At 46.5% G+C, this 23711-nt stretch overlaps 1 protein-coding gene across 5 annotated transcripts in view; it reads right to left on the bottom strand.

The window, feature by feature from the left end:
- Nucleotides 1-13811, bottom strand: part of NPTN (neuroplastin) — a 46795-nt gene extending 32984 nt beyond the window's left edge. For 3 of the 5 annotated variants that reach the window (XM_072345998.1, XM_072345999.1, XM_072346000.1), the window contains exon 1: nucleotides 13565-13807. In XM_072345998.1, the coding sequence (XP_072202099.1) occupies nucleotides 13565-13652 (88 nt within the window). In that variant the 5' untranslated portion in view covers nucleotides 13653-13807. Of the gene's footprint in view, nucleotides 1-13564 lie in introns of all 5 variants that reach the window. The other 2 variants (XR_011904905.1, XR_011904906.1) reach the window with 1 other exon arrangement.
- Nucleotides 13812-23711: the final 9900 nt, after the last annotated feature.

Below are 23711 nucleotides of genomic sequence, written 5' to 3'. Positions count from 1 at the left end.
CACGGATTTTAATTGCAAACTTGGTTACAGGAAACAGCATGTTAAACATAGTGATGTTTCTGCAAAGGGCTCGGAAATGCTGACTACTAATGCAGTACATTACATGTACCACCTATGCCGATGACACACTGAGTAAGAAGATGCTAATTCTACACAGCCATGTCTCTACAGCTTTGGACATCCTGGTTGGATAAGAGTATACTATTGCCAACAGAGTAAAATGCTACTGTAGACACAATATTAAAAGCCTCAGAAAAGTCCTCAGTTCCTGATAATGTTAGGATCGATGCTCTCAAATTTGAGGACATCAACTCTGATCAACCTAAAGCATACATTTACTTGCCCGTGGAATGAGATCCAGAACAACAGCAAGTTCCTCCATTGGTTCAGTGCCTGAGAAAGCACGCTTTTTTGTATTTCAAAGCAAATGGTTAAGGACTGCTCTTAGAAGTCTATAGAGTAGCTCACATCCACCACAAGTTGCACAAAGACAATGGACAAATCCTAGACAGAATTCTATTTAGCTAAGCAGGAGTTTGAAATGCTGCATAAGAAGAGCAACTCTGGTTATCTTCATTGAGCAGCTCCCTCAGACCAACACCTTATATAGCATCAATTAAACAACAGTGGATGACAAAGCCATTCCAGTGATTCCAGAAGGACACACACCCCAATTCAGGGTAACACCAGCAGATTGAAAACCCCTTTTAACCTGACAGTGTTTTAAAGTCCCAAAGAGGTTTGTCGTTATCAGGCTCCTGAGTACAACAGGCTGCTAAGTGTTCCCCAGGGCTCTCACTACAGAACTGCTGCAAGAATCAGAGCTTTCTCTTTGTTCCGAGGGTGCACGTTGTCAGGAAGCTGGTTTGAACACACCAAGAAGCATTTACTGCAACACATTTCCTTCCACAGAGGATTTCCAGCCCAGATCTCAAAGGTTTTCCCAAAGATTAAGCTGGCGTTGTCCCCTGAAGAGGAAGGCATTATTCTCTGCTTCTTTCCATTCCTGCTTCTTCCTGACTCACGTTAGGGACAAAAGACTTAGAATCGTCCATGCATGGGGGAGGGAAAAAATAAGCTGAGATTCAACAGTTTTAACTCCTTTTTAGGTCACTTCATAAATACTTTTGTTGTAGCTAAGGAATGTACAAGAGCTTCTCTGAAACACAAAGACATCATTCCGTCACACTGCCAAGAAATAACTGTTAACAACCAGGATCCCATTCCCTAGAAGTAAACGGGAAGAAACTCAGCTTCACAACGTAGAAAAGCAGTTACCAACAGCTCTGCCTCTCCTCGAAGGCAGCAACTGAAATCTGTCCAGCGTTCACACCTAACACAGCAACTGAAGCCTGCTGCCTGAACATCTCAGAAATAATCTGAGGGGATCAGATCTGCATCCCACAGATACTGGAATCACTGTAAGATCTGGGGTTCAGATAACGAACAAGTCAATCTCCAGCTTAGTTATTTTAACTCCTCGAATTATTCCTTTAGCAAGCTAAAGGTTAGGAGCACTTTCCAGTTTTGCTTTGACCTTTCCTGATCCAACATCTGCATTTGAAAGGAGACTGTCTACGTTTGTTGCTGGTGCAAGGGAAACACGCACTGAATAGCAAACCTGATTTTGCCTCTTCTAGGCATTCTGCAGAACGAGCTGCTCTGCCTCATCTGTGATGTAGGAAAGTGGGATGTTTTAATACACCGACCTCTGCAGAACTGTTGGGTTATGTAACAGGTCACACGATGCGAGGCAGGGCTGCATCCAAGTCATTCAGCAAAAGAACAGAGATACCAAAAAATCCACATGCACAAGAAACCACACATTAGCAGATGGAACAATACATTTTAAAATGCAAAGCACAGTTTAACTTTCCACAGAGCAAGATCTGCCTCATAGCAATATGTGAAATGCTCCAGGAGCAGAAGTTAGAGAAGGAATGCTCCATTTACTTCTGCAGTTCATGCTCATATAGCAGCAGAGAACTTCTGTCCACAAACTGCTAACTTCAGCTCACACATCTGCAGGTCAGGCTGCCATCAACCTGGCAGTCAGACAGCCTATTTTCCAGAACACGGTGCTCTCCCACTTATAGGGAAGAGAAGGAAATGATGTTTGTTGATGTTTTTTTGTTGCATTTTTGGCTATTCTTTCCCCCCCTAATGCATTTCTCCAGCACAGTTCATCTTCTCCCTTGTCTTGACAGGCCTGTGACTGCAACGTGCCTCTATCCACCAAGTCTTTGCTCACCCCAAGAGCCCCACCAATACTTGCCACCTGTATGTAGGGCATGCCAGTAAAACCAGCTTTGCTCTCCCCACTGCTCAGTGCCAGCACACGCAGCTGCATCAGGACACGTCATAAATCAGATCCTTCTTTGGTCCAGGGCTTTGATCTCACATGGCCTACTGACACTGCTCAGATTATTTGTACAGAAATACACTGCTGAGGGCAGCTCCTCCACAGCATCAAATACCACTACGTAGAAAATCAAATTCAATTCAGTACGAACCAAGATTGATGCAAGGTTAACTGACCGCTACCCACACTGCACAGCTGAGCCTGGCTCCATGACTCATGTAAGTGATGCACAAGAGGACAACTAAACATCAAAAACATCCAGTATGGATAAAAGAGCTTATTTTGGAGCTTTGGGGTTTACTGGAGTCAGTCTTACAGCTTTAAATGCAGCCTGGAGTCCTCTTTCCCAAAGACTCCTATATCTCCTGCAGCACAAACAGCAACTCAATTAGAGGAGTGCATCTGGACTCTTCAAGTGGGTAAAAGAAAAGGGAGCTGACATAAAGTAATGACATAAATGTGATCCTTTGTTTAGCATGAGGAAGAAATACACTTCTGTTTGGACTCAGAAGTACCAGCACACTGTGGATAACTTACAGAGATAACAAGATGGGAGTGAAAACTAGAAGGGAGGGCAAGAATTTAGGATTCCAGTGTAAAACAGAAAAACTCCAGGCTTGTTCAGCCTGGAGAAGAGAAGGCTGCGGGGTGACCTCATTGCAGCCTTTCAATACCTGAAGGGAACCTACACCCAGGAAGGGAGTAAACTCTTTGAAAGGGCTGACAATAGCAGGACCAGGGGAAATGGATCCAAGTTGAAGGAGGGAAGATTTAGGTTGGATGTTAGGGGGAAGTTCTTTACTAGGAAAGTGGTCAGGCCAGGCTGCCCAGGGAGGTTGTGGATGCCCCGTCCTTGGAGGTGTTCAAGGCCAGGTTGGACGGGGCCCTGGGCAACCTGATCTAGTAAATGTGTATGTTTGGTGGCCCTGCTAGGCAGGGGGGCTGGAACTACATGATCCTTAGGGTCCCTTCCAACCCGGGTCATTCTATGATTCTGTGATTCTGTAACTCCACAGAAGTCAAGGTAAGATCTTGTGCGCCTCATCAGTCCAAAAAAAATCACATGCAGCCTAACTAATATACCAGAGAGTCTAAACTCACAGCTGAGGTTCTCTTCCAATTACATTTAGCTTCATTTTAGAGCTTTGTTGAGAATTTGTTGGAGAACATGATGACCTAGAGTATTTTGTTGAGACATAGTTGCAATAATCTGCCTGAGTTCCAGCAAGTAGTTTTCTCCGTTCTGTATCATGGCACTCTTCAAGAGCTGTTCTACTTAACATGATGGCTGCATCAAGTCTTTCGTAAGTTCTTCAGCTAAAGAAGCCTCATTTGGTTGTGCGGCTGTTGTACAAAGGTGTCTTTTAAAATACTTTATTGGAGGTCAGAGCAAAGCATTTATTCTGGATCAGGCCCTTCACTGCAGTGAACATGGGAAGAATGTCAGAACAGGGCAAACAATCATTTTCTGCCAGACTTAGCACAGCTCAGGGATTTCCTAAACAAGAGGTGATATTTTCATAGCCATTTTAGAGCAAGTTTGCATTTCTCAAAGAAAAAAAAAAAAAAAAGCTTTATTTAGTAATTTTCCATCTCTGAAAGGCAAGAGCTCTCAATTCCCAATGGAGGACAACAGTGTAATAATACTTAGGAAACCCGCTGGGAACAATAAATCCACTCCTTTTTTTGTCACACTGAGGACAGTGAGAGAATAGCATCAGCAAGCAAGGCATGTGCCACCCTCAGTGCCTGCACAGCCAACTCCAGGTTAGCACTTGCTAGGTGCTGTAGAAAGAATGGGATAAATCATTCCCGCAGTTTATTTGCTACCTAGAAAAGGTGTAAAGAAAAAAAGGAGATAATGCTTTGCTGAAAAATCTGAATGTAAGTCACTGACAAACAGTTAGAATTCAGTTATTTACTCACTGTATATTGAAAAGCCCTGCAGTCTTCTGTACCTATTGAGCCTAAAGAAGAGACAAGATCTAAGCAGCACTTCATTCATTCACTCCCTTCTGCTGTTCCTGCCTTGACCACTATTTCTAGCAGTTTAAAAGCTGTTTCTCTACATTTCTCTGCTCCATTCTCACAAGCTCCCTTTCTAGAATCCCAAAATGCCTTCCTTCTTAACTCCATACGGCTCAAGATCGAGGTCACTAAATAGATCCTGCTATGGCTAAAAATAGGAGCTCCATGAATCCTAGACCAAAGCATACAGCTTTGCCCAAACCTATCTTGTACTCTGAAGTTGGACCAGAAGCTGCTCTTGAGCACTACGTAACTTAGAGCAAAGTGCTGAAGAACTGCCAGTTGAAAATTAAATGAATTCCGTGTGGAAGCAAATCAATATTGTGTCTCAGTCTGATACAAGGCTCAGCATCCTTAAGAGACGGGAACTGTCCTATTCGCTTCCAGAAGAAAATGCTGCATTGCTTCTCACTGTCATCACTGTCAAGGCTACAGAAAAACTGAGCTGCATTGTAACCAATCTAAACACAACACAACAGAAGGAAATGAAGAATGCTCCTTGAAGGAAATGAGAACATTTATACTCCTGTCATGTTTGACAACAAGCAGAAAAGCTCTTGGTACAGAACAGTTACAGTCAAGGTACTCAAGTATCATTCACAACCCTTTTGCATAAAGGAACAGACAAATTGAGTAAAGCTCAAGTACAACAGCCACAGGTGACAGCACTTATACTGAGGGAGAATCCAAAGGTGAAGGTGATCTAAAGCGTTATAAAACCTTATACAATGGGAACCAGTCAACAAATGAACACTAAATACAGCAAAAAAGGAGATATAAAGGGACAAGAGCAAAGAGGAACCTGCCCAGAGGATTCTTCTGAAAATACATTAAGGTGCAGCACAAGATCTGAGTGTCCAGCTGCTGCAGGCCTCAGGAAACACTTCCTTGTGGCACCTCTCATGAACAGCACGTTATCTCCAAGTTAGGAGATTTCTAGTTCGTTTCCAGTCACTGCGGCCATCTCTCACAGGTGCAGAGCTGCTTAACAGAGCCTACACTGACAGTCCTCAGCTACAGACTCAAGAAACTCAGGATAACTCAACATGCATGGAATAAACTGCTTATTTGGTGACTATCTGGCTTAAAACTGATCCTGCAATATGAATTAATGTCATCATATTTGCATAAGAACAGAAATATAAAGTAATATGATATAAAACGTCAGAGTGCAAGTTAGCTGTTTGCAACTGTGACTGCTGAAAGCAAAGGAGAGAGGATGAAATAACATTAGGTTGCCTGTGAAAGGCTGCTTTAGGTGAAGTATTTGAGCACCCAGGTTAGAATGCCCCAAGCAGAAATTAACAGTGAGAAGTACAAGGACAGGAAAGCATGCTGTCCTTGCTTGAAGCCATATTGGAGACAAGATCAACAGCACCCAGACAAACCCTGAGTGTTCCAGAGCTCCTCACTCTTTGTTCTCAGCCTGCGTTCCCTTTACTAATCCTGACCACTGCCTGGTCAAACAGCAAATTAAACCCACACAGCATTTACTCTGCCTCTCTCAACTAAAACACAGTTCCTAGAATTACCAGAAAATACCCATGCCAAATTCTCAGAACATCTCATAGAATCATAGAACCGCCTGGGTTGAAAAGACTCACAACGCTCATCTTGTTTCAACCCCCCACCATATACAGGGCCGCCAACCAGCAGACCAGGCTGCCCAGAACCACATCCAGCCTGGCTTTCAGTGCCTCCAGGCATCCACAACCTCCTCGGGAAACCCATTCCAGTGTGCCACCACCCTCTGTGTGAAAGACTTAATCTCTAACCTAGACCTCCCCATCTCAGTTTAAAACCATTCCCCTTGTCCTATCACAGTCCACCCTTGTAAACAGCCGTTCCCCCTCCTGTTTACACGTTCCCTTCAAGTACTGGAAGGCCACAATGAGGTCTCCCCAGAGCCTTCCCTAAGTTAAACAAGCCCAGTTCCCTCAACCTCTCAGGACAGCTGCTCCAGCCCTGTGACCATCTTCATGGTCCTCCTCTGGACCAGCTCCAAGAGTTCCATGTCCTTCCTGTATTGGGGGCCGCAGGCCTGAATGCAGCACTGCAGATGGGGCCTCACAAGAGCTGAGCAGAGGGGAACAATCACCTCCTTGTCCCTGATGGCCACCCCTTTTTTAATGCAGCCCAGCACACAGTTGGCCTTCCGGGCTGCAAGGATGCACTGCCAGCTCATATCCAGCTTCTCATCCACAAGAACCCCCAAGCCCTTCTCCACAAGACTGCTCTCAAGGAGATCTTCCCCCAGTCTGTATAAATACCTGGGGTTGCCCTGACCCAATGCAGCACTCTGCACTTGGCCTTAGTGAACTTCATTAGGTTTTTATAGGCCCATTCTCCAGCCTGTCCAGGTCCCTCTGCACGGCTTCCCTTCCCTCCAGTGTACTGAGTGCACCGCTCAGCTTGGTGTCATCTGCAGACTTGCTGAGGGTGCACTCAATGCCATCGTCTGTCACTGATGGAGATGATGAAGAGCTTCAGTCCCAGAACCGACCCCTGAGAGACACTGCTGGTGACCAGCCTCCACCTTGACACAGAACCATTGATCACAACCTTCTGGCAGCACAACACTCTCCTTGGCCTGTTTCCTCCTGCCTATGTACCTGTAGAACCCCAACACCTGTCACAATTTCAGATCCTGTACCAAGGTATCTTTTTCCCCCAATCCAAGCAACCCTGATTTACACAACCACCTCTAGAGCACATCATCAGTGCTCTTCCAGATTCTGGCCTTCCCTATGTTAGCCCCTATTTCCATCATCTCCACTTACGCCAGTCATTAAACACCACTTCTAGCAACACAACAGTTTCTTAACATGGCAAACACATGCATGACTTTAACAGGAGTAACGATACAGCTGGACCGCAATCAGTAACTGCACGCAAACCAGTTCATTAGGAGGAGCACTGCATGAATATGAAGGGAATTTAATACTTGCATGCTTGCAAGTTGAACCTGCTAAAGTAGCTCATTCTAGCTCACCCCCACCAAGATCTTCAGGCATAAACCAGGCCAAAAAGACCAAAAATAAAATCCAGGAGCAGCCCATCAATATGGCATTTGCTTTTTCAACCACTTTCAAGCTCTGGACTTACAGCATCTTTTCACATCTTCCCTTTTCTCATCCATAACACTCCCTCTATCCTCTTTTCTTACGTCCTTCAACATGCATCTTAGTAAATGCATCTATTTGAGGTTTCCAAGCGAGCAAATGAGCTCCATGGAGAGCCTCCATGATCCCCACATCTACTCCAAACTAACGTAATTGACATAATGTGGGAAGTAGTAAATAACGACAGTACTTACTGCACCAAGCAGCACTTTGGCTTAATAGATTCATTAATGTATTATTTTATAACATGTACTGTTAAACAAGCCCATAGGAATTACAGCATTACAAGACTTGGGTTTGTTTTTTCTTTATTCATAGCAGAACAGGGACATCACAACCTAATTACCGTCTATAAAAAGGTTTCACAATGCAAATTCATTTAGCCAGCCAGCATCTTGGACCCTGCTCCTCTTCATGCACAAGATTTGTAGATCTGTTCTTGTTCTTTCACATCTCCCCCCAACTTTTTTTTAATATAAAAACACTTCGATCTGACATGGAACACCAAGTTTATATAAATACATGTTCCTGAGACAGGTCTGAGACTGCATCTGTTATATTGAAATCCCAACCTTCCTCCAAAGAGCAGAAGATAGATAAGATGCTTCTTCAATCCTTCTGAACACAGCTGCAAAGCAGAATTCCAGTATCCTGAAGACCGTGTTTTTTTTCCCCTGTCTCCATCCAAAACACTGTCCTACCCTACAGCCTCCAACAGTGTAACTGGGGGTCCTATTTACCCAGCAACACAGAGGGTGGTGAAGCACTGGAACAGGTTGCCCAAGGAGGCTGTGAATGCCCCATTCCTGCAGGCATTCAAGGCCAGGCTGGATGTGGCTCTGTTCTGCTGGTTGGTGACCTGCACACAGCAGGGGGTTGGAGCTGGATGAGCACTGTGGGCCTTTTCAACCCAGGCCATTCTATAACAACCCAGATCAGAGCTCACTGCTCACAGCTCCTCCCCACACATACAAACCTTGCTGCAGCCGAAACATGATAATGACATCTCAGTGCTGTTCTCCGCTGCATTCTGAACAGGAACAGTGAAAAAAAAAAAGTTTCACTCTCAAAATCTTTTAATTCTTAATTACAGCAGATATCCACACCTTCTGACACCGCCTGATGAATCCTTCCCAGCTTCCAAAGTTATCATCTTTCTGCTCGAATGAGTTTGCGTCAACACTGAAGCGGTGACTTCAACCACACAGATGACCCAAAAAAGCTTCAAGCTTATCAAGAGAACATGAATCTTTAAAAGTCTATCTTACTAGTGGATAAATACTCCCAGGCTGAAATTATTTTTAGATTTAATTAGACTGAATCTCCCCTAACGACAAAAGAAACAATGCAGCACACACACGATGGCCGAGGAAGTAAAAGCATTCAATACCAAGTAAGATTTTGATGAAGGCACATAAGAAATTGTTCAGACAACCATCTCGACTTGAACAAACAAACATCATTTTTTGATACTGAGTTCTGACAACTCCCAACTTTGACCAGCCAATCCTCCTCCACCAGACTGGAACTGCAGACTGTCCGTCCCAGTTCAGTGCCCAAGAAGACAATGGGAGAAACCTATCTAATGAACAAAGCCTTACCGCCCTTCCATGGTTTGAGGCCACTTACCCATGACAATCTGATCTACTGCAAAGTCAGTGAGACACAGATGTAAACAGAAGAGAAAACAGCCGCAATTCTCTTATTTTCTACAGGGCAATTATTACTGCCTCCAGACAAAAACCTCCTACCCAAAAATAAAACTCCATTAACACAGCTTTGTGTATCAGATGTTTTTTTTTTCATGCATGCAAGCAAGTAGATGAAACATAGATTAAAATAAGATAGCTGATTGCCTAGTCTTGCTTCAGTTGACAGAACCAAGGCAAGCTGAAGTAGAGGTGGGTGCTCCATTAGATCCAACAGGATCAAGACAAGTGGGAGCAGCCATCAGAAAACGCCGTTTAGCAGGAGCACCAAGGAACTGCTTGGTGTAGGCAGTCAAGGAACACAAAGCAACAGACCTGCCACGTAAGATGTGACCATTGTAAAGGATCGCATTGGACACGAGTCAAAAACATACTGCAAAAAACGCATTTGTCCTGTGATGCAAACGGGAATGCCATCTGCAAGATGCACGGAGCAATCCTTCCACTCCACTGAGCTTTGGTCCGGCCCCAACTGGAACTGCGGCCAGTTCTACTCATCACATTCCTGAAAACGTGACTGAAAAGCACCAGAAACACTAAGGAAAAATCCAACTTACACAGAATGACCGTGACAACCGACCTAGAAAAGCACGGAAAATAAATGCTGATGGAAAGGGAACACTCCGAACTGTATGGATGTAAGGAATAAAACGCCAGAAGAGGTTTAGGTTCACAGCTAAAAGACCTTTCCAGTTAAAAATGAGCAGAATCCGTTTACCCAGCTTTCATCTTAAGAGGTTCCCCAATAGGAGCTGCAGCACCTCCAGCACTTGAAGCTGAGCAGTTTCCACACTGGTTTTACAACCGAAGGATGAATCACAGGCTACCATTGTCCTTTACAATGCAAGTTTTTTTTACGATCGCCTCCTCTAAACGAGTGCTTACAGCAAAAGAAACAGCTCATTGTGAAGGAGAGAATGCACCTCATTCAAGAGTGTAACAAGTAGTCTTCCTGGAGGACTCTGTTGCAAGGACAGTTAATGTTCGCAGTGTACTTCAGCACTTAGCACTTCCACTTGGATTGCTTCTTGACATAATTAAAGCTATTGTTTGAAGTGCCAGGACGAGCAGTTGACGCCTCGTTACCTGTTAGCAGAGATCTGTAAGAGTTCGATGCGATTTTCAAGCGTATACATCTTAGTCATCTTGCTTGTATTTAAGTTTCCTATGCGGGAGTTGTAGGAGGAAGGAGAATAGAAATGGTGGGGAGAAGAACAGAACTTTGAACATTTTCCTCGATGCTCAGCCCACACTCACGCTCCATAAATGCTGTATGAAACCATTTCTTAGTTTTATCTGGGGACCGCTAAAATCACATCAGAATACCAGAAGGCAATCAGTGCAAAATGGCTGCAAAAGCTGCAGCCAGAAACAGCATTCACAATGTAAAAAAAAGCAAGATTTTAACAATTCTGTCCTTCAGACAAGACACGAGAAAGCCTGCTTCTAAGTGCACGCTGCCAGACCAGAGCTCTGAAATGGAAGAACTGGGAAGAATGATAGTGATTCAGACTGTGTATTGCTGTGCTAAAGACTGCAAATTTAACTGGAGCAGCTGGAGCAGATACTTGAGCTATCAGCAGAGATACAGCCATGCTCCTTTAAAACCAAACCCTACAAGGTCTAAGTATCCTGAAGTCTTGGTTTTGAAGGAAGCAACTGCTAAATACTCTGCCAAGGTCAAAAACCAGCAACCAGGGAAGGCACTGTGTTCACCACCAAAGAGGCAAGCCAAGCACCTTTCCACAAGGAGAACGCTGTTCTGAAGTGGTGACTTTCCAACTAACACCAGTTGGAAACTACAGGTTTATACAGACCCTCCTGACAGACTGATATTTCCAGCTGCTCCTCCTGATGCTTCCTCGCCTTTCTTCTAAGCCTCCTTTCTGTCACTTCACCTAACCCACCTGCTGCAGACAGGCATCAAGAACTTGCCAAGTGTCTTTGCCTTGGGAAAAGTTAACACTTTTGACACACAACTTTCTCTGCGATCCCTACGTGTTTATGTAAGAGCTTTAAATATAATCCTTACAGATACCAAAAACCTATTTCCCCGTTTTAGTCAGCTTAAATCTATACGTGGTGCTAATTAAAACTATACTGGATTACATTAATTCTAGAAAAATTCAGCAGTAATCTCCTGTCAGAAGAAAAAAAAGGCTGCTTCCAACAGGCACTTTGGGCCTTGCTGCATACTGCTGGCTGAGCAGTCCACAACCTGCAGCTTCAACAGGTATGTAAACCCAGTGCTGCTGTAAGTAGAACAACCCCTGGCATATTATCTTTCACTACAGTGATGGCCAGGTATCAATAACACGTCATGGGATTCTTGGGCGTACGCTTGGGGTTACTGCTCCCCACACCTTCAAAGCACAGCCCTGGCAATGCTCAGATAGCTGCCACTGACAGATCTGCACATGCCTTTTCAAGTTCAATTATGTTCTGAATGGCTTACCAGGAGTACATATAACCCAGAAAGCAGCTGTGCCTATTCTTCACATCAAAGCAAAAGCAGAGTTGATTCAGGAAGCACCTCACTGGCCACTAGTTGCAGAAAAATCAGCTCCTCTGTAGCTGGGCCTCACGTGCAAGCTTTAAACTTGCTTCTCCGCTATGACAGCACTTAATGGAGAGCAGAAATTCAACTGCAGCAATGCACCTTCTTCAGAAGGATCTCTGCCTTTGGAATGCTCCAGATTAGATTTTCACTTGTGTAAATTCCTAGCTCAGCACAGATGCTCAGAGTCTCCCCTCGCATTTATTGGTGGGACAACCCCTACTTAACCACATAAAAATTAATGAGCTCTCAGAAAACTCCTGGGGTCTGTAATCTTGTCTCATACCACAACCTGCTACTGCTAGGTTAGCCTCATGGCAGCAGTGGAAACCAAGAATGAAGCAGAGGAAGGCTAAGGCCTTCCAACTACCCCCAGAACGTATTCAACTGTTGACTTTAAGACACAGAACTACTGATAAACCCAAGCGTCTGCACTGCCTATCAAGCAGCTAGTTAGCATCTTTATACCAGCTGCCAGCATTTGACACCTTGCTTGCTATAGTTCAACACATGAGCAGCTTCAAGCACACAACCTATTTAACTCACGTCACCTTACTTCACCCAAATACCATGGGAAACACAACGTGGGCAGATTAACCCTGCTGACACCATGCTGCAATACTGCACACTGCATCAGTGCAGAAGAAGCAGACTTTGCAGTCACAGCAATCCAACTGGCCACTGACCAGTGGGATTCGCCCAGCCCTCAAGTGCTACTTAGGAAAGGCCTTCACAATACAGAAAGCCCACAGGTTTCCTCCATGCAGCAACATGGGTGCTTGGTTAGCAGTCACTGATTTTAGACTGCAAAACGCAGAAGTATTGAGGAAATAAATCCAATCTGGGATCTTTGGGCTGTTATTTCTTACACCTGTGTCTGCTATCAACGCTGTTAAATAGGCTGAAGGCCTCAGTACTTCTTTCCTACAGCAAAGGGTCAAAGCCAGCCTCACACTGCAAAGCAAAACCCACCTCAAGAGGAGGAAAGACCGAGACAGCATGATATCCATACAGCAGAGAGGAAAGGGAGCGGTGAGAGGATGAAGTGACCACAAGCCAGTGGCAATAGGAATATATGCAAGGTGTGGTTCCTTTGCAGGTAAGATTTCCCCAATGCACACAAACCTTGCAGCTGAGCCCTTGCCTTGCTGTACTGCCACACAGGGGACCTGGGGCACCTCAGGAGCACCCCATCCCTCCTTCAGAGCCACCTCCAATCTCACAGTGCCACAGGGTTCCCCGGCAGCACGAGGAGATGGCACCGAGCTCCTTCAGCCACCGACCGCCATGCACTTGGCTGCAAACTCATCGGGGAGGAGGCACACCGCGCCACATTTAGCTCACTCTCTCCTATAAAGCGCAGAGAAGGGTGGTTTCTTCTTCTTCTTTTTTTTTTTCCTCCCCTCTGTTACGCTCCTATCACAGCACCTCCTTAGTTGCTAAGGAACTACGACTTTATTGCATTATAAATCACCGAAGGCAACTCGGCAGATGCAGGTTCAGTGGGCGGGAGATGGTCGCTCTGCCGGGCGCGAAGCACCTCAGCACCGGGCAGCGCAGCGAGGAAAGGCGGGGGGGGCCGCGGCTTCCACCCCCCCCACCCCACAGCGGGACCGCAGCCCCCCACACCCCTACATCCCCTCATTCCCCCCCACCCCTGGCTACGGCCTCAGAGCCCCCCCGCCCGCCATGACCCTCGTTCCCCGCCGTAGCCGCCCCCATAGCAACCGGCGGCCCCATGGCAACGCGCCCCCTCCCCCCTCCGCTCCCCTCACGCCGCCCTCACCGTTCTGCGCGGCGGAGGGCGCCGGCAGCAGCGCGGCCGTCAGCAGCAGCAGGGAGAAGGCGGCGGGGAGCGGGCCGGAGCGCGGCATCCTCCCGGCTGCGGAGGGGAGCGAGGCGGGAGGGAGGGAAGGGAGGAAGGAGGGCGGCGAAGCGGCTCCGGCTCCGTCCTTCTCCGCCGACCTCCTACCGCAGCGCAGCGCCGGCTCCCGCGACGCCACCGGCGGCTCTCGCGAGAGTTGGGCGGGGCGGCCCCGCTCTGGGCGGAGATCGTGGGGTCACGTGACGTGCGCAGCGCGGGCTTTGCGTTTTTCCCTCAGGCGCCATCTTGCGCTCGCTTCGAGGTGGGTCTGGCGGGGCGGGCGGGATGCTGAGAGGAAAGAGGATTCTCAGGTCTTGCATCCGTGCGTAGCTTCAGTCTCTTTACTTGTGTCTCTTTACTTGTTTCAGTCTCTTTACTTGTGTTCCACCAAGCACAGGGCTGGGGCTGAGGTGACACTCCTGAAATCAGTTTTACCTTTCAGCCATGACCTGACTAAAACCTCACTTTTATTCTTCATTCTCTACAAATAGCAGATACACAGGAAGGCAGGCCAGGAGCAGCATCAACCAATAATTTTTCCCACAAGGAATAAGTTTAAACACAACTATCGCTTACCAACAGGTCATTCCCCTTCTCCTTCCCCTCCCCCCCCATCCTACATTGGATTTCTGTGTGGAATTGGCCCAGTGAAAGCACTGCACTTCTTTTAAAATTATGAAATGCTGCAGTAGGTAATAAACAGGTGAAAATGCTGAGAAATTCCCTCACGTGGATAGCCTCATAATGCAGAAGTTTGGAGCAAGAGCCTATGTGTAATTAGGACCCACCAGCACAGAAGAGCACTTGTTGATGATAATTTTAGAAAGTAAAATAACGTTGTGGGGATTTATTCGGTTTTGTTTTCTTTTTCCAAATAAAGGGCCCTGCCCCTCTGACTGGAAGCTGAAGCCACAAGAAGTGAAAGCCTTTGCCTCAGGTTAGCAGTGAAATCGACTGCGGAGAGAGCTCAAAAATTCACTCCCGGTTCACTGGACCTGCCAACTGTCCCTAAAAATAGTGGATGTGGTCCCACCTCGAGGCTCGTTTGGTGAGCTGTGAGCAGGTCACCCCGGTTTCCTCTGTATTTCCTGATCTGATTTGGGGTCAGATAGACTAGTTATGTATCATGCTGGTGACCGCAGCTGATTGTAACCCTGATTTAGCTGACATAAAAGCAGATTTCGGACTGTTATCCCTCCTGGGGTGGCACTGACAGTCGGGGTTGACTGCTGAGTGGTTTAACATGTATCCAAGGTAGGGAGATTTGCAGGAAACTGAAGAAAATCAATGGCATGGGAACACATTGGAAATCAAAAATAAAAAAAATAAATAAAAATAAAAAAAAAAAAGGAAATGACTCAGAAGTGTATCTTCTGCTTTTTGCTGAGTCCTCTTTTTCTACTCCAGAGAGCTCTGCAGGCTCAGGTCTCCTAGAATAGCTGTCCAAAGATTGCCCAGCCTTTTCTCCCAGCCAGAGAAGGGCCTCTGGGAGGACACTAATGCAACCAGAAGCTGTTTTCCTTTTTCAGGGAAAACATCCCTGCTGTTAAACCCCATTAATATAGCTTGTTTCATGAGGATGCAGCTGCTTGATTTTGCATCCCTGAGTACTTTGCTTGGTTAATTCACAGGAAATCAAATGAGAGTGCTTTCCTTGTTGGCGTGACTCGAGGATCAGGCACACCTTTTACATGGAAACCCTACAACTCAGCTGAAGCTGACAAAAGCACTGCTCCGGCACTTCAGGTAGGCTTCCATTCTGCTGAGCTCACAGGAGAGAAACGTTGGGGCTGTTGGCAGTCCTGGCTCTCTAAAGGTGCCATGATACTAAACTCAGTCTACATCAGATGTTCCACTGTGCTGCATATCCTGCACTTGAGCACTTCCATGCTGCATTTCCATGACTCACTATCCTTGCCAGCTGAATCATCCACAACACTACTATTTGTTTTCTTGCCATGGTACAGAAACATCCTCTTTTCTCCCTTTGTTTTTCTGTGGAACAGTTCTGACAGTAGCACTGTAAAAACCAGAAGGAATAAGCGAAAAGAACCAGAAAGCAAAATTTCCACGTGATGCTTTCCTTCCCTCTGCTTTCTGCATGCTGTTTTTCCTGCTCCGGAGGATTTTGCTGTAACTCTCATTTTTGCAAACACCCACTTGGTATTAGGCCTTACCTACACCCGAGTGTTTTCCAAGTTTGGAACCAGTCAGCGATGTACTTGCCTCTGAGCATGGTTTGTATCTGCACAGTAATACTTGTTTCGTAACCATGGCAGCTCACAGTGAGTCATGCTGCCAGAGGCCTGGGCAGAAGTTAGCAGGAGGCTTCAGCACGCTGTTGTTTCCTTCCATCTTCTCCCCACAATTGTGTAACTCATCTGGTTTTGTGCTCGAGTCAGACGTGCTGCAAGAATTTAACACCAGAAACCAAAGCAACAGATATCCATGACTGGTGACAAGATCACAATGCTGACCAATTCAACCTCTTCAGGAATCTCTTAGGGAACTTAACCAGGGTTACTGCAGATCCTCAATGTACATGGACATGTATATACTCAGTATCTCAGGAATGCAGCATGACAAGCATGGAATGAAAAGCTGTTTTTTCTCTGTGCACAAGTATACCCTCTTTTACCAGGCAGCATACAGCTTATAGTGGAGTTGTATAGAAAAGTAGTTTGCCAGCACTGGGTTAACTAGGTTGATGGTAAGGGAAGCGTTGTACCACAAAGGGAAGGATTCCACCAGACTGAGTTGTTACAACAGGCCTATAACTAGTGGTGTTCTGTGTGGGTTGGTGCTAGATTTGTTCTTGTTCAACATCTTCATCAGTGATGACCCAGGTAAGAGGATAGAGTCCAAGTCTGCTGATGATACAAAGCTGAGAGGAGTGGTTGACATACTAGAAGGCTGTGCTGCCACTCAGCAAGTCCCAGACAGACTAAAGAGTTGGGCAGGGAGGAACCTGATGAGGTTCAACAAAAGCAAATGTAGAGTCTTGCAGCTAGGGAGGAATAACCACAGGCATCAGTACAGATTAGGGGCTGACCTGCTGGAAGGGAGCTTTGAGAAGGACCTGGGTGTCCTGATGGACAACAGGCTGATCATGAGTCAACAGTGTGCCCTTGTGGCCAAAAAGGCCAATGGTGTCCTGGCGTGCATCAAGAAAAGATCAGCCAGCAGGTCGAGAGAGGTGGTCCTCTCCTCTACTCTGCCCTGGTGAGGCCTCATCTGGAGTACTGTGTCCAGTTATGGGCTCCCCAGTTCCAAAAAGAACAGGGAGCTGTTTGAGTGTCCAGCAGAGGGACACAAAGATGAGTAAGGGCCTGGAGCATCTCCTGTATGAGGAAAGGCTGGGAGACCTGAGACTATTCAACCTGGAGAAAACTGAGGATCTCATAACAATATCTAAAGTGCAGGAGTCATACTGATGGAGATGGACCCTTGGTGGCAGGCAGCAATAGAACAAGGGGCAAAGGGTAGAGACTGGAACACAAAGTTCCATGCTAACACAAGGAAGGACTTGTTTACTGTCAGAGTGACAGAGCACTGGAAGAGGCTGCCCAGAGAGGTGGTGGAGTCTCCTTGTGATATTTAAGACATGTCTGGACGCCTACCTGTGCAACTGCTGAAAGGAAGCTGCTTTAGTTTAGGGTTGGACTCAATGATGTCTAGAAGTCCTTTCCAACCCCTACAGTTCTGTGAGCCTGTAATACAAGGGCTTATAAGTGATGATTTTGGTTATTCTGAGACTTCAGCAAAAGCAAGACTGCAAAAAAATCAGATTCAAAGCAAACAAAGAGGAAGAAAAATCAGCAGTTCCTGTGCTTTACAGAACAGCAAGGAAGGGTTGTCTTTGTGTGTGCGCGCGTGTGTCATCTTGGAGCTGTCGTCTTGCAACTGGGAGTGTTTAAGACATCCTGTTATTTTGATGTATTTATTGATACACTTTGGCACTTGAAGAAAGCTTTGCCTCTGGAAGTCTCACTCACAGTCACCTTCTTTTGAATCTATTATTGGAAAGTTGAAAATGTAGGGTAGAGCATGAAATGCTTGATGACGTCTAGCAGCAAAACTCAGCCACTGCAGCTGTTGTCAGGGCTGAGAAACACTGAATAACACTGGTTAAGACTTTGACATGCCAGTGAAAAAGATCTATGCTTCAGCTGGCTCAGATCAGCTTGTTGACACACACAGAATCCCACCGCCTTGCAAGACCGCATTAAGTGCATGATCACACTGTGTTTGCATTGTATGTGCAGAGATGAATGAGCAAACACAATGCAGCACGTGTGTATGCTTATGTGTTACATAAGGCTGGCCAGACTCAAACTCAGCTGCTGGCCCTTAGGAGTTGTTGCCTGCCTCACAGAATCCTAAGTAGTTGTGGGCCTTAAGTCATGCATGTATCATGCTCATCTCCCTAAAGGCAGGTGGGGAATACTGTTAATCTAATGAGATAACAGAACATCAGCTCCTCCCTGGGCTGTTCAGGAGAGCCATCAGGGCAGCGGTGACGCCCGTCCTTTTGAATCACCAGGAAGGTTCTCTGGCAGTCCTTACAGATGTCCTTGTTGCCTGAGGGTCTGGGACTGCTGGCTAGGATTCATCCTACACACACTCCAGAGTGGGGGTAGAAGCAAGTGTCTGTATTGGGAACACATGCTCAGCATCATTGCTGGCTGGGCATGAGGACATGGAGCTGCAGGACTGAGCTGCTGGATGCAGCAACTCCTGCTGCCAGCAATCTATGATTATGGTAAGGAAATGCTGATAGGGAGAAGAAAAAAGAAAAATGAAAAAAAAAAAAAAAAAAAGGAAGAAAAAAGAGAGAGAAAAAGAAGAAACCCAGGTGATTTTGTGCAAAGAAATCTAAGAAAATGACAGAGAAGCAAGAAGCAGCAGGAAAGGAGGTGGGAGGAAAAAAAAGAAGATTGAACTAAAGAAGTGGCGCTCTGAACTATGTGAGAGAGGAAAAGCTTGTAAAACCAGAGAAAAGCTTGTAAAATCATTTTCTGGGGAAAGAAGGAAGACTTCAGTGAGAAAGGAATATAGATGTACTTTCATACTTTGCAGAAAGGTGGCTTTCCACATCTCAGCTCCTCTGGGTAATGGCAGTTTGGTTATTTCTAGCCACCCTCCCATCCTCCTACATGCTCAAATGTTCCCGTCAGAAACGGTCAAAGTGTTTGAACTGATTTTTTTTTTTTCCTAAGGAGAAATGTCCCTTCAAACAAAACAAACGCTGTGACAGAAAAGGTAATTCCAGAGAGAACAATCCACAACGCGAGCGAGAAAAACAAACCCAAGGAGAAATCCCAGCATACTTGATTTCATCTGTGTCATGGCACAAGTCTGAAGTCTGCCTTCTAATTTTCTGCAGGAAAGGCATAAAACAAAGAGGAATGAAGATGATTTTTCCCTTCTCCCTGACCCAACCCTGAAGTTATTCATTTCAATCACAATCCAGCTCAGCCATGCAGTAATGCTTTCTCCACCCAATCTTTTAGGAAACCGGGTCCAACAGATTTAGGTTTCCAGATGCAGATACACAAGGGCTATTCCCTGCCCTCGTTATCCTCAGGAAAGGGGTAACGTTATCCTCCTGCTCTCATCTGGAGCAGCTCCATCCAGCCGCAGGCAGGATACATGTGGCTGTCCCCAGCTCACCCCCACAGGCTGTGGGTTACAGCAGGAAGCCTCTGAGAAGGCACAAAGGAAAAAGCAGAACATCTGGAGCGATCAGCAGGATGCAGAGGTGAATTCGTGGGTGATGTCGTCAGAAGTAGACGGCAGGTGGCACCCATGGATTAGCGCAGGGCTCGCTCTGGGTGCTCTCATGGTTGCAGTGCAGGGATTGCTGCACACAGTGCTGACCTGGGGTATGCAGTCTTTCAGGCTATTCCCTTTACATTTTGCTAGCCTAGGGAGCAAGGGCTCGAGGCCAAAATGCCCAGGATGCACACAGGAAGCGGGGCTGTTGTACTATAGAGCAGTAAGTGCACTGCTTCCTTGGGGATGGGAAGCAAGGGGACAGGAATGTGGCTGGCAGGAAAGGGACCAGCCCTAAGGTACCCAAACAAAGAAAGCAGGAGGCAGACAAGAGTCTGAGTCACCAGCTGTGGTTGCAGTGACAAGGTTGGTTTGTGCTCAAGCTGAGGAGCAAGCATTCTGAGAGTAACCAGGGTTGGATGCAGCCTGGTGACCCCTGCTCAGGTCCATAAAAGCACAGCACACAAAAGCACAGCAGACCTTGGACAAGAAAATCAGTTTGGGTCAGCATTCAGGTCAACACAGCCCATATGCATTATGAGCATAGCTGGGGCTGAACCTGAAGACCAGTACTTGCATAGATCAAGCAAGGAACAAGGGCACTGGGCTGGCCTTAAATAGGCTTCTAGGCTATTGGCAGGTGTGGATCCTGGGGGAGTCTGTCCAGCACCACCAGTGCCTCCATCCAGCACTCTGACATGCTGACACTTTGTGTTCCTCAAGAAGTAGGAACTCTTACCCCATCCCCAAAACACAGCATTGAGGGGCTCCACAATGCACCTTCATGTCAGGGCTGTAGTTAGCTGTGGACTCTCACCAGCTCCCCATAACGTATGGTGCCTCCTAAAGCAGTGCTCATGGGTGCTTAGGCTGGGTTTTGGGTTGGGGTGGAGCAGAAGGCAGCCCAATGACCCCAGTGACATCGATGAGCACCATGCTATCATGGCTCAGCATCGACTGCAGTCCTCGTGCTGTCTGCCTGGGGTCCCAGTGGCACACAGCCAACCAATCAACACTGATCCATTTGACTAAATGCCTATAATTAAAATGAAATGAAGACAATAAAGCTTGGATCGTTTGAGGGCCAGAGGAGGGAATGAGCTGGCCAGGAGTTCATTACAGCGTTTGCAAACAACAGCCCATGGCTGCACAGACTGCTCGCATGATGGACACTACACATGTCCATGGGATTTATTTTATTTATCATACATTGTGTTTATATTCCATCCTCTGCTGGTCAACCTTTATCAGTTAAATCAAGATTAAATGTGTTAGCCTGCCTTTACATTATGGTAAATGATACAATTAGCTCAGCTCAACCTGTTTTCCTAGTCCTGTGTGATATAGGAGGTCAGATAAACATGTGGTGCTTTCTAGCCTTAATGGCTAAAATGTCCCCCAAATACACCTTTCAATGGACCCACTGTCTGCTGCAAGGGGCTGCTTCCCATGGACCCCTTCCCACATAGGTGGGAGTTCAATGTCCCCATCCATGGATTCACCTGGTAAAATTCCACAGCATCTTCGGGGCAGAGAAAAGGGGCATTTTCACAGCATGCTTGGATGTTTTTCCCTCAGAACTGGAAAAGGAGGGATGAGGCATGGGGCAGCACATCTCCATGCGATGTATAGGATCACGGGGCCGTGATTCATAGCCAAGCAGCCTGAAAACCTTCCAGAAAGGTGCACTAAGGAAGCTGTGGCAGAGAGCTGGCAAAAGCTTTTCGTTACAGATACGAAAAGAAAAGCAATTTCTGCTGAAGGATTTTCGTATTAAAAGGAGAAAATGAACAATAGGGGATGGCACTGAGTGACCATGGGTTTGCCTGGATATCTTCAGTATCTCGACTCCAGGAGCTCAGAGAAGTGTCAATAGAGGAGATTTAATTGATGACAAATATTATGGCTGGTACAGAATTAGAGGCACTCCAGACTGTGCAGGGAGGACTTTTATAGCAGCTAACAGATGAGCATTGTGAAAGATGACTATGATTCTTTGGGCATTTCTGGGTTAGATTGCAGTAAAATTGCAGCGAAAAGCAATTTTGCTTTAATCAACTATATAACAAAGCCCCAACATAGTGAAGAGCAGAAGGCATCAGAAGATAGGAAATTGTCAGCATTGCTGGAGCTAAAAGATAAGATTGTACTCCCCACAGCTACACTAAAAGAGGATAAATTATCCATTGGGGCAATTCAGAAAGAAAATAATGTACAATTAAAGTTGTTTGAATTACAGTTTTAGGGAAGCACGGGAGGAGGAAAAAGCCAGTTTCAGTGGAAAATCTGAAACTTCCTTCCCATTTGCTTTGAGAAAGCAGAACTCCTTTTGGGAAGAAGAAGAAAAAAAGAGATGATTAACAGGGCAGGGCAAACCCTAAACAGTGAAGGATGTATTAAAAGGGGCCTTGTAGGAACCTTATAGGAACAGTCTCCAGAAAAAAAGCCAGGTAGTGCAGAGGGTCATGGTTGTCTTGGGTTTGTGACGACATCTGCCCTAATTTGGGCTCGACTTGAGAACGGGACAAATTAGACCATGGGCTAAAGGTTAAATAATAAGGAAAGCTGCTAGAGGAGCATGGCTGCATGAGCTCAAATAACTGCCCTGAGGATACCTGTCACTTTTTGTCAGGGCAGGTTGTGTTGGGCTGAATTAGGTTGGGTTGGATTCCTTTGGGCAGATAGGGTTTGTGCCCATGTCCTCAGGTGAGGATGAGGGGCTCCGTGCGGCAGACCTCCCCTGAAGCTCCAGGGGCCATCAGGCTGCTCCGAAAGCATGGGAGAATGGCTGTATTTTGGGGTTCATCATCGGGTTTTATGGTTTTGTGAGCAGGGATCTCCTGCTTTCTTGTAGGACCATTCCTAAGCAGGTGGTGGGGATATTTGGAGCAAGTAGGTGTCTCCCATTCTGCAGAAGCCCTTAAAAAGCCAACGGCTCCTCTTGACTTCCCACCAGGCAGCTGCCAGGGGGCCCAGCTCCAAGCAGATGGTGATGGGAGGACTGCGAGGTGGTAGCGGTGCGAATACGGCATCTTGTGCGTGATGCACTTGGGACAGCTGGGATGTATAAGCCAAAAGCAGCAGCCCCAGCCGAGCTTCATGGTGATTTCTGCAGTTGCCATGCTTCTTTCCTTGCTGGCAGCTGGCTTGGAGGAAGAGGAGGAGGAGGAGGATGCTGAGATGGAGGAGCTGCTTTGGGAAGGGCTTTTCTTGGAAAAGCTCTTCTGTGCAGTGCAGGATGGGTTCCAAACGTGTGGGTGAGGCTGGAAATGTGGCGCACCAGCTCTGCTTCCCCAAATCAGCTGCTCTGTGAGCAACAGGATGAGGTTATTCCCTCCCAGCTCTTTATTTCCCTTCAGATCATCCCAATCCCACTGCTGTTTGTCTGTCCGCGTTCTAACAGTGGGCGTGCAGGTCCAATACCTAATGGCCCCTCTTTTGTTCTTTAAGGGCATGATGCCCTTTAAAGTTCCTTTCCAACTCTAAGGACTCTATGATATCTTCTGAAGATCTGCACTTGGGGTCGGCCCAAGTGTCACCACCTGGGACACGGTGACCCCATCCTGAAGTGCTGCACTGCATTTGGGCACTACCCAGGTCTTCATTCTGCTTGCTCTCTCGTGCATAAACTCAGTTTGTGGTTTCCAGAGTCAAGAGAAAAAAAAATCAATCGATAAGGAATGGCTTTAGAGAGATAAAAATTATTACTATAGATCATGAATTGACCGAAAGCCACGCTGACAGTGATTTTGCAGGGGTGTTGCTGAGGAATAGCAAAGCCTTGTGACTTTCCTCTGTAAGAAAATATTCCTTCTCCACACTGCTCGCATCCCGCTGGGTGTTTTTGGTGTGTGTGCCTGCATCTGGAGTCCATCACTGGGCCTTGTGCTTATGAATGACTGCTGTGTTTTGCAAAAAAAAAGAGAAAGAAAAACTGCTGAGCTGTCTAAAGCAGCCTCCAACCACGTGCTCAGACCCCAAACATCTGCGCTCAGTCGGCGGTGAGTGACTCACTGTCCCCAACCCCAGGATGGCCACATCCAAAGCCTGTTTGCTCTGTTCCTCCTAAGCAAGCAGGGCTGAGGTTGTCTCTGATGCAGCAAAAAGTCAGACATCGCTTGTATCCAAGACACGTGTCTCCTTGGACCAGCTCATTGCTCTGCTGAGGTTCAAAGCCTCCAAACCCCCTTCCTGCCCTCCATCATTTGATTTTTGCTGTCGGGATGCTACTTGCATAGATGGGAGCTTTGGGGAGCCGGAGCTATTTTCCATATGTCCAAAGGCCCTGCAGTGC

Source organism: Excalfactoria chinensis, chromosome 10 (assembly GCF_039878825.1).
Source record: "Excalfactoria chinensis isolate bCotChi1 chromosome 10, bCotChi1.hap2, whole genome shotgun sequence".
Lineage (NCBI taxonomy): Eukaryota > Metazoa > Chordata > Aves > Galliformes > Phasianidae > Excalfactoria > Excalfactoria chinensis.
This window is presented reverse-complemented; position numbering and strand designations above follow the sequence as displayed.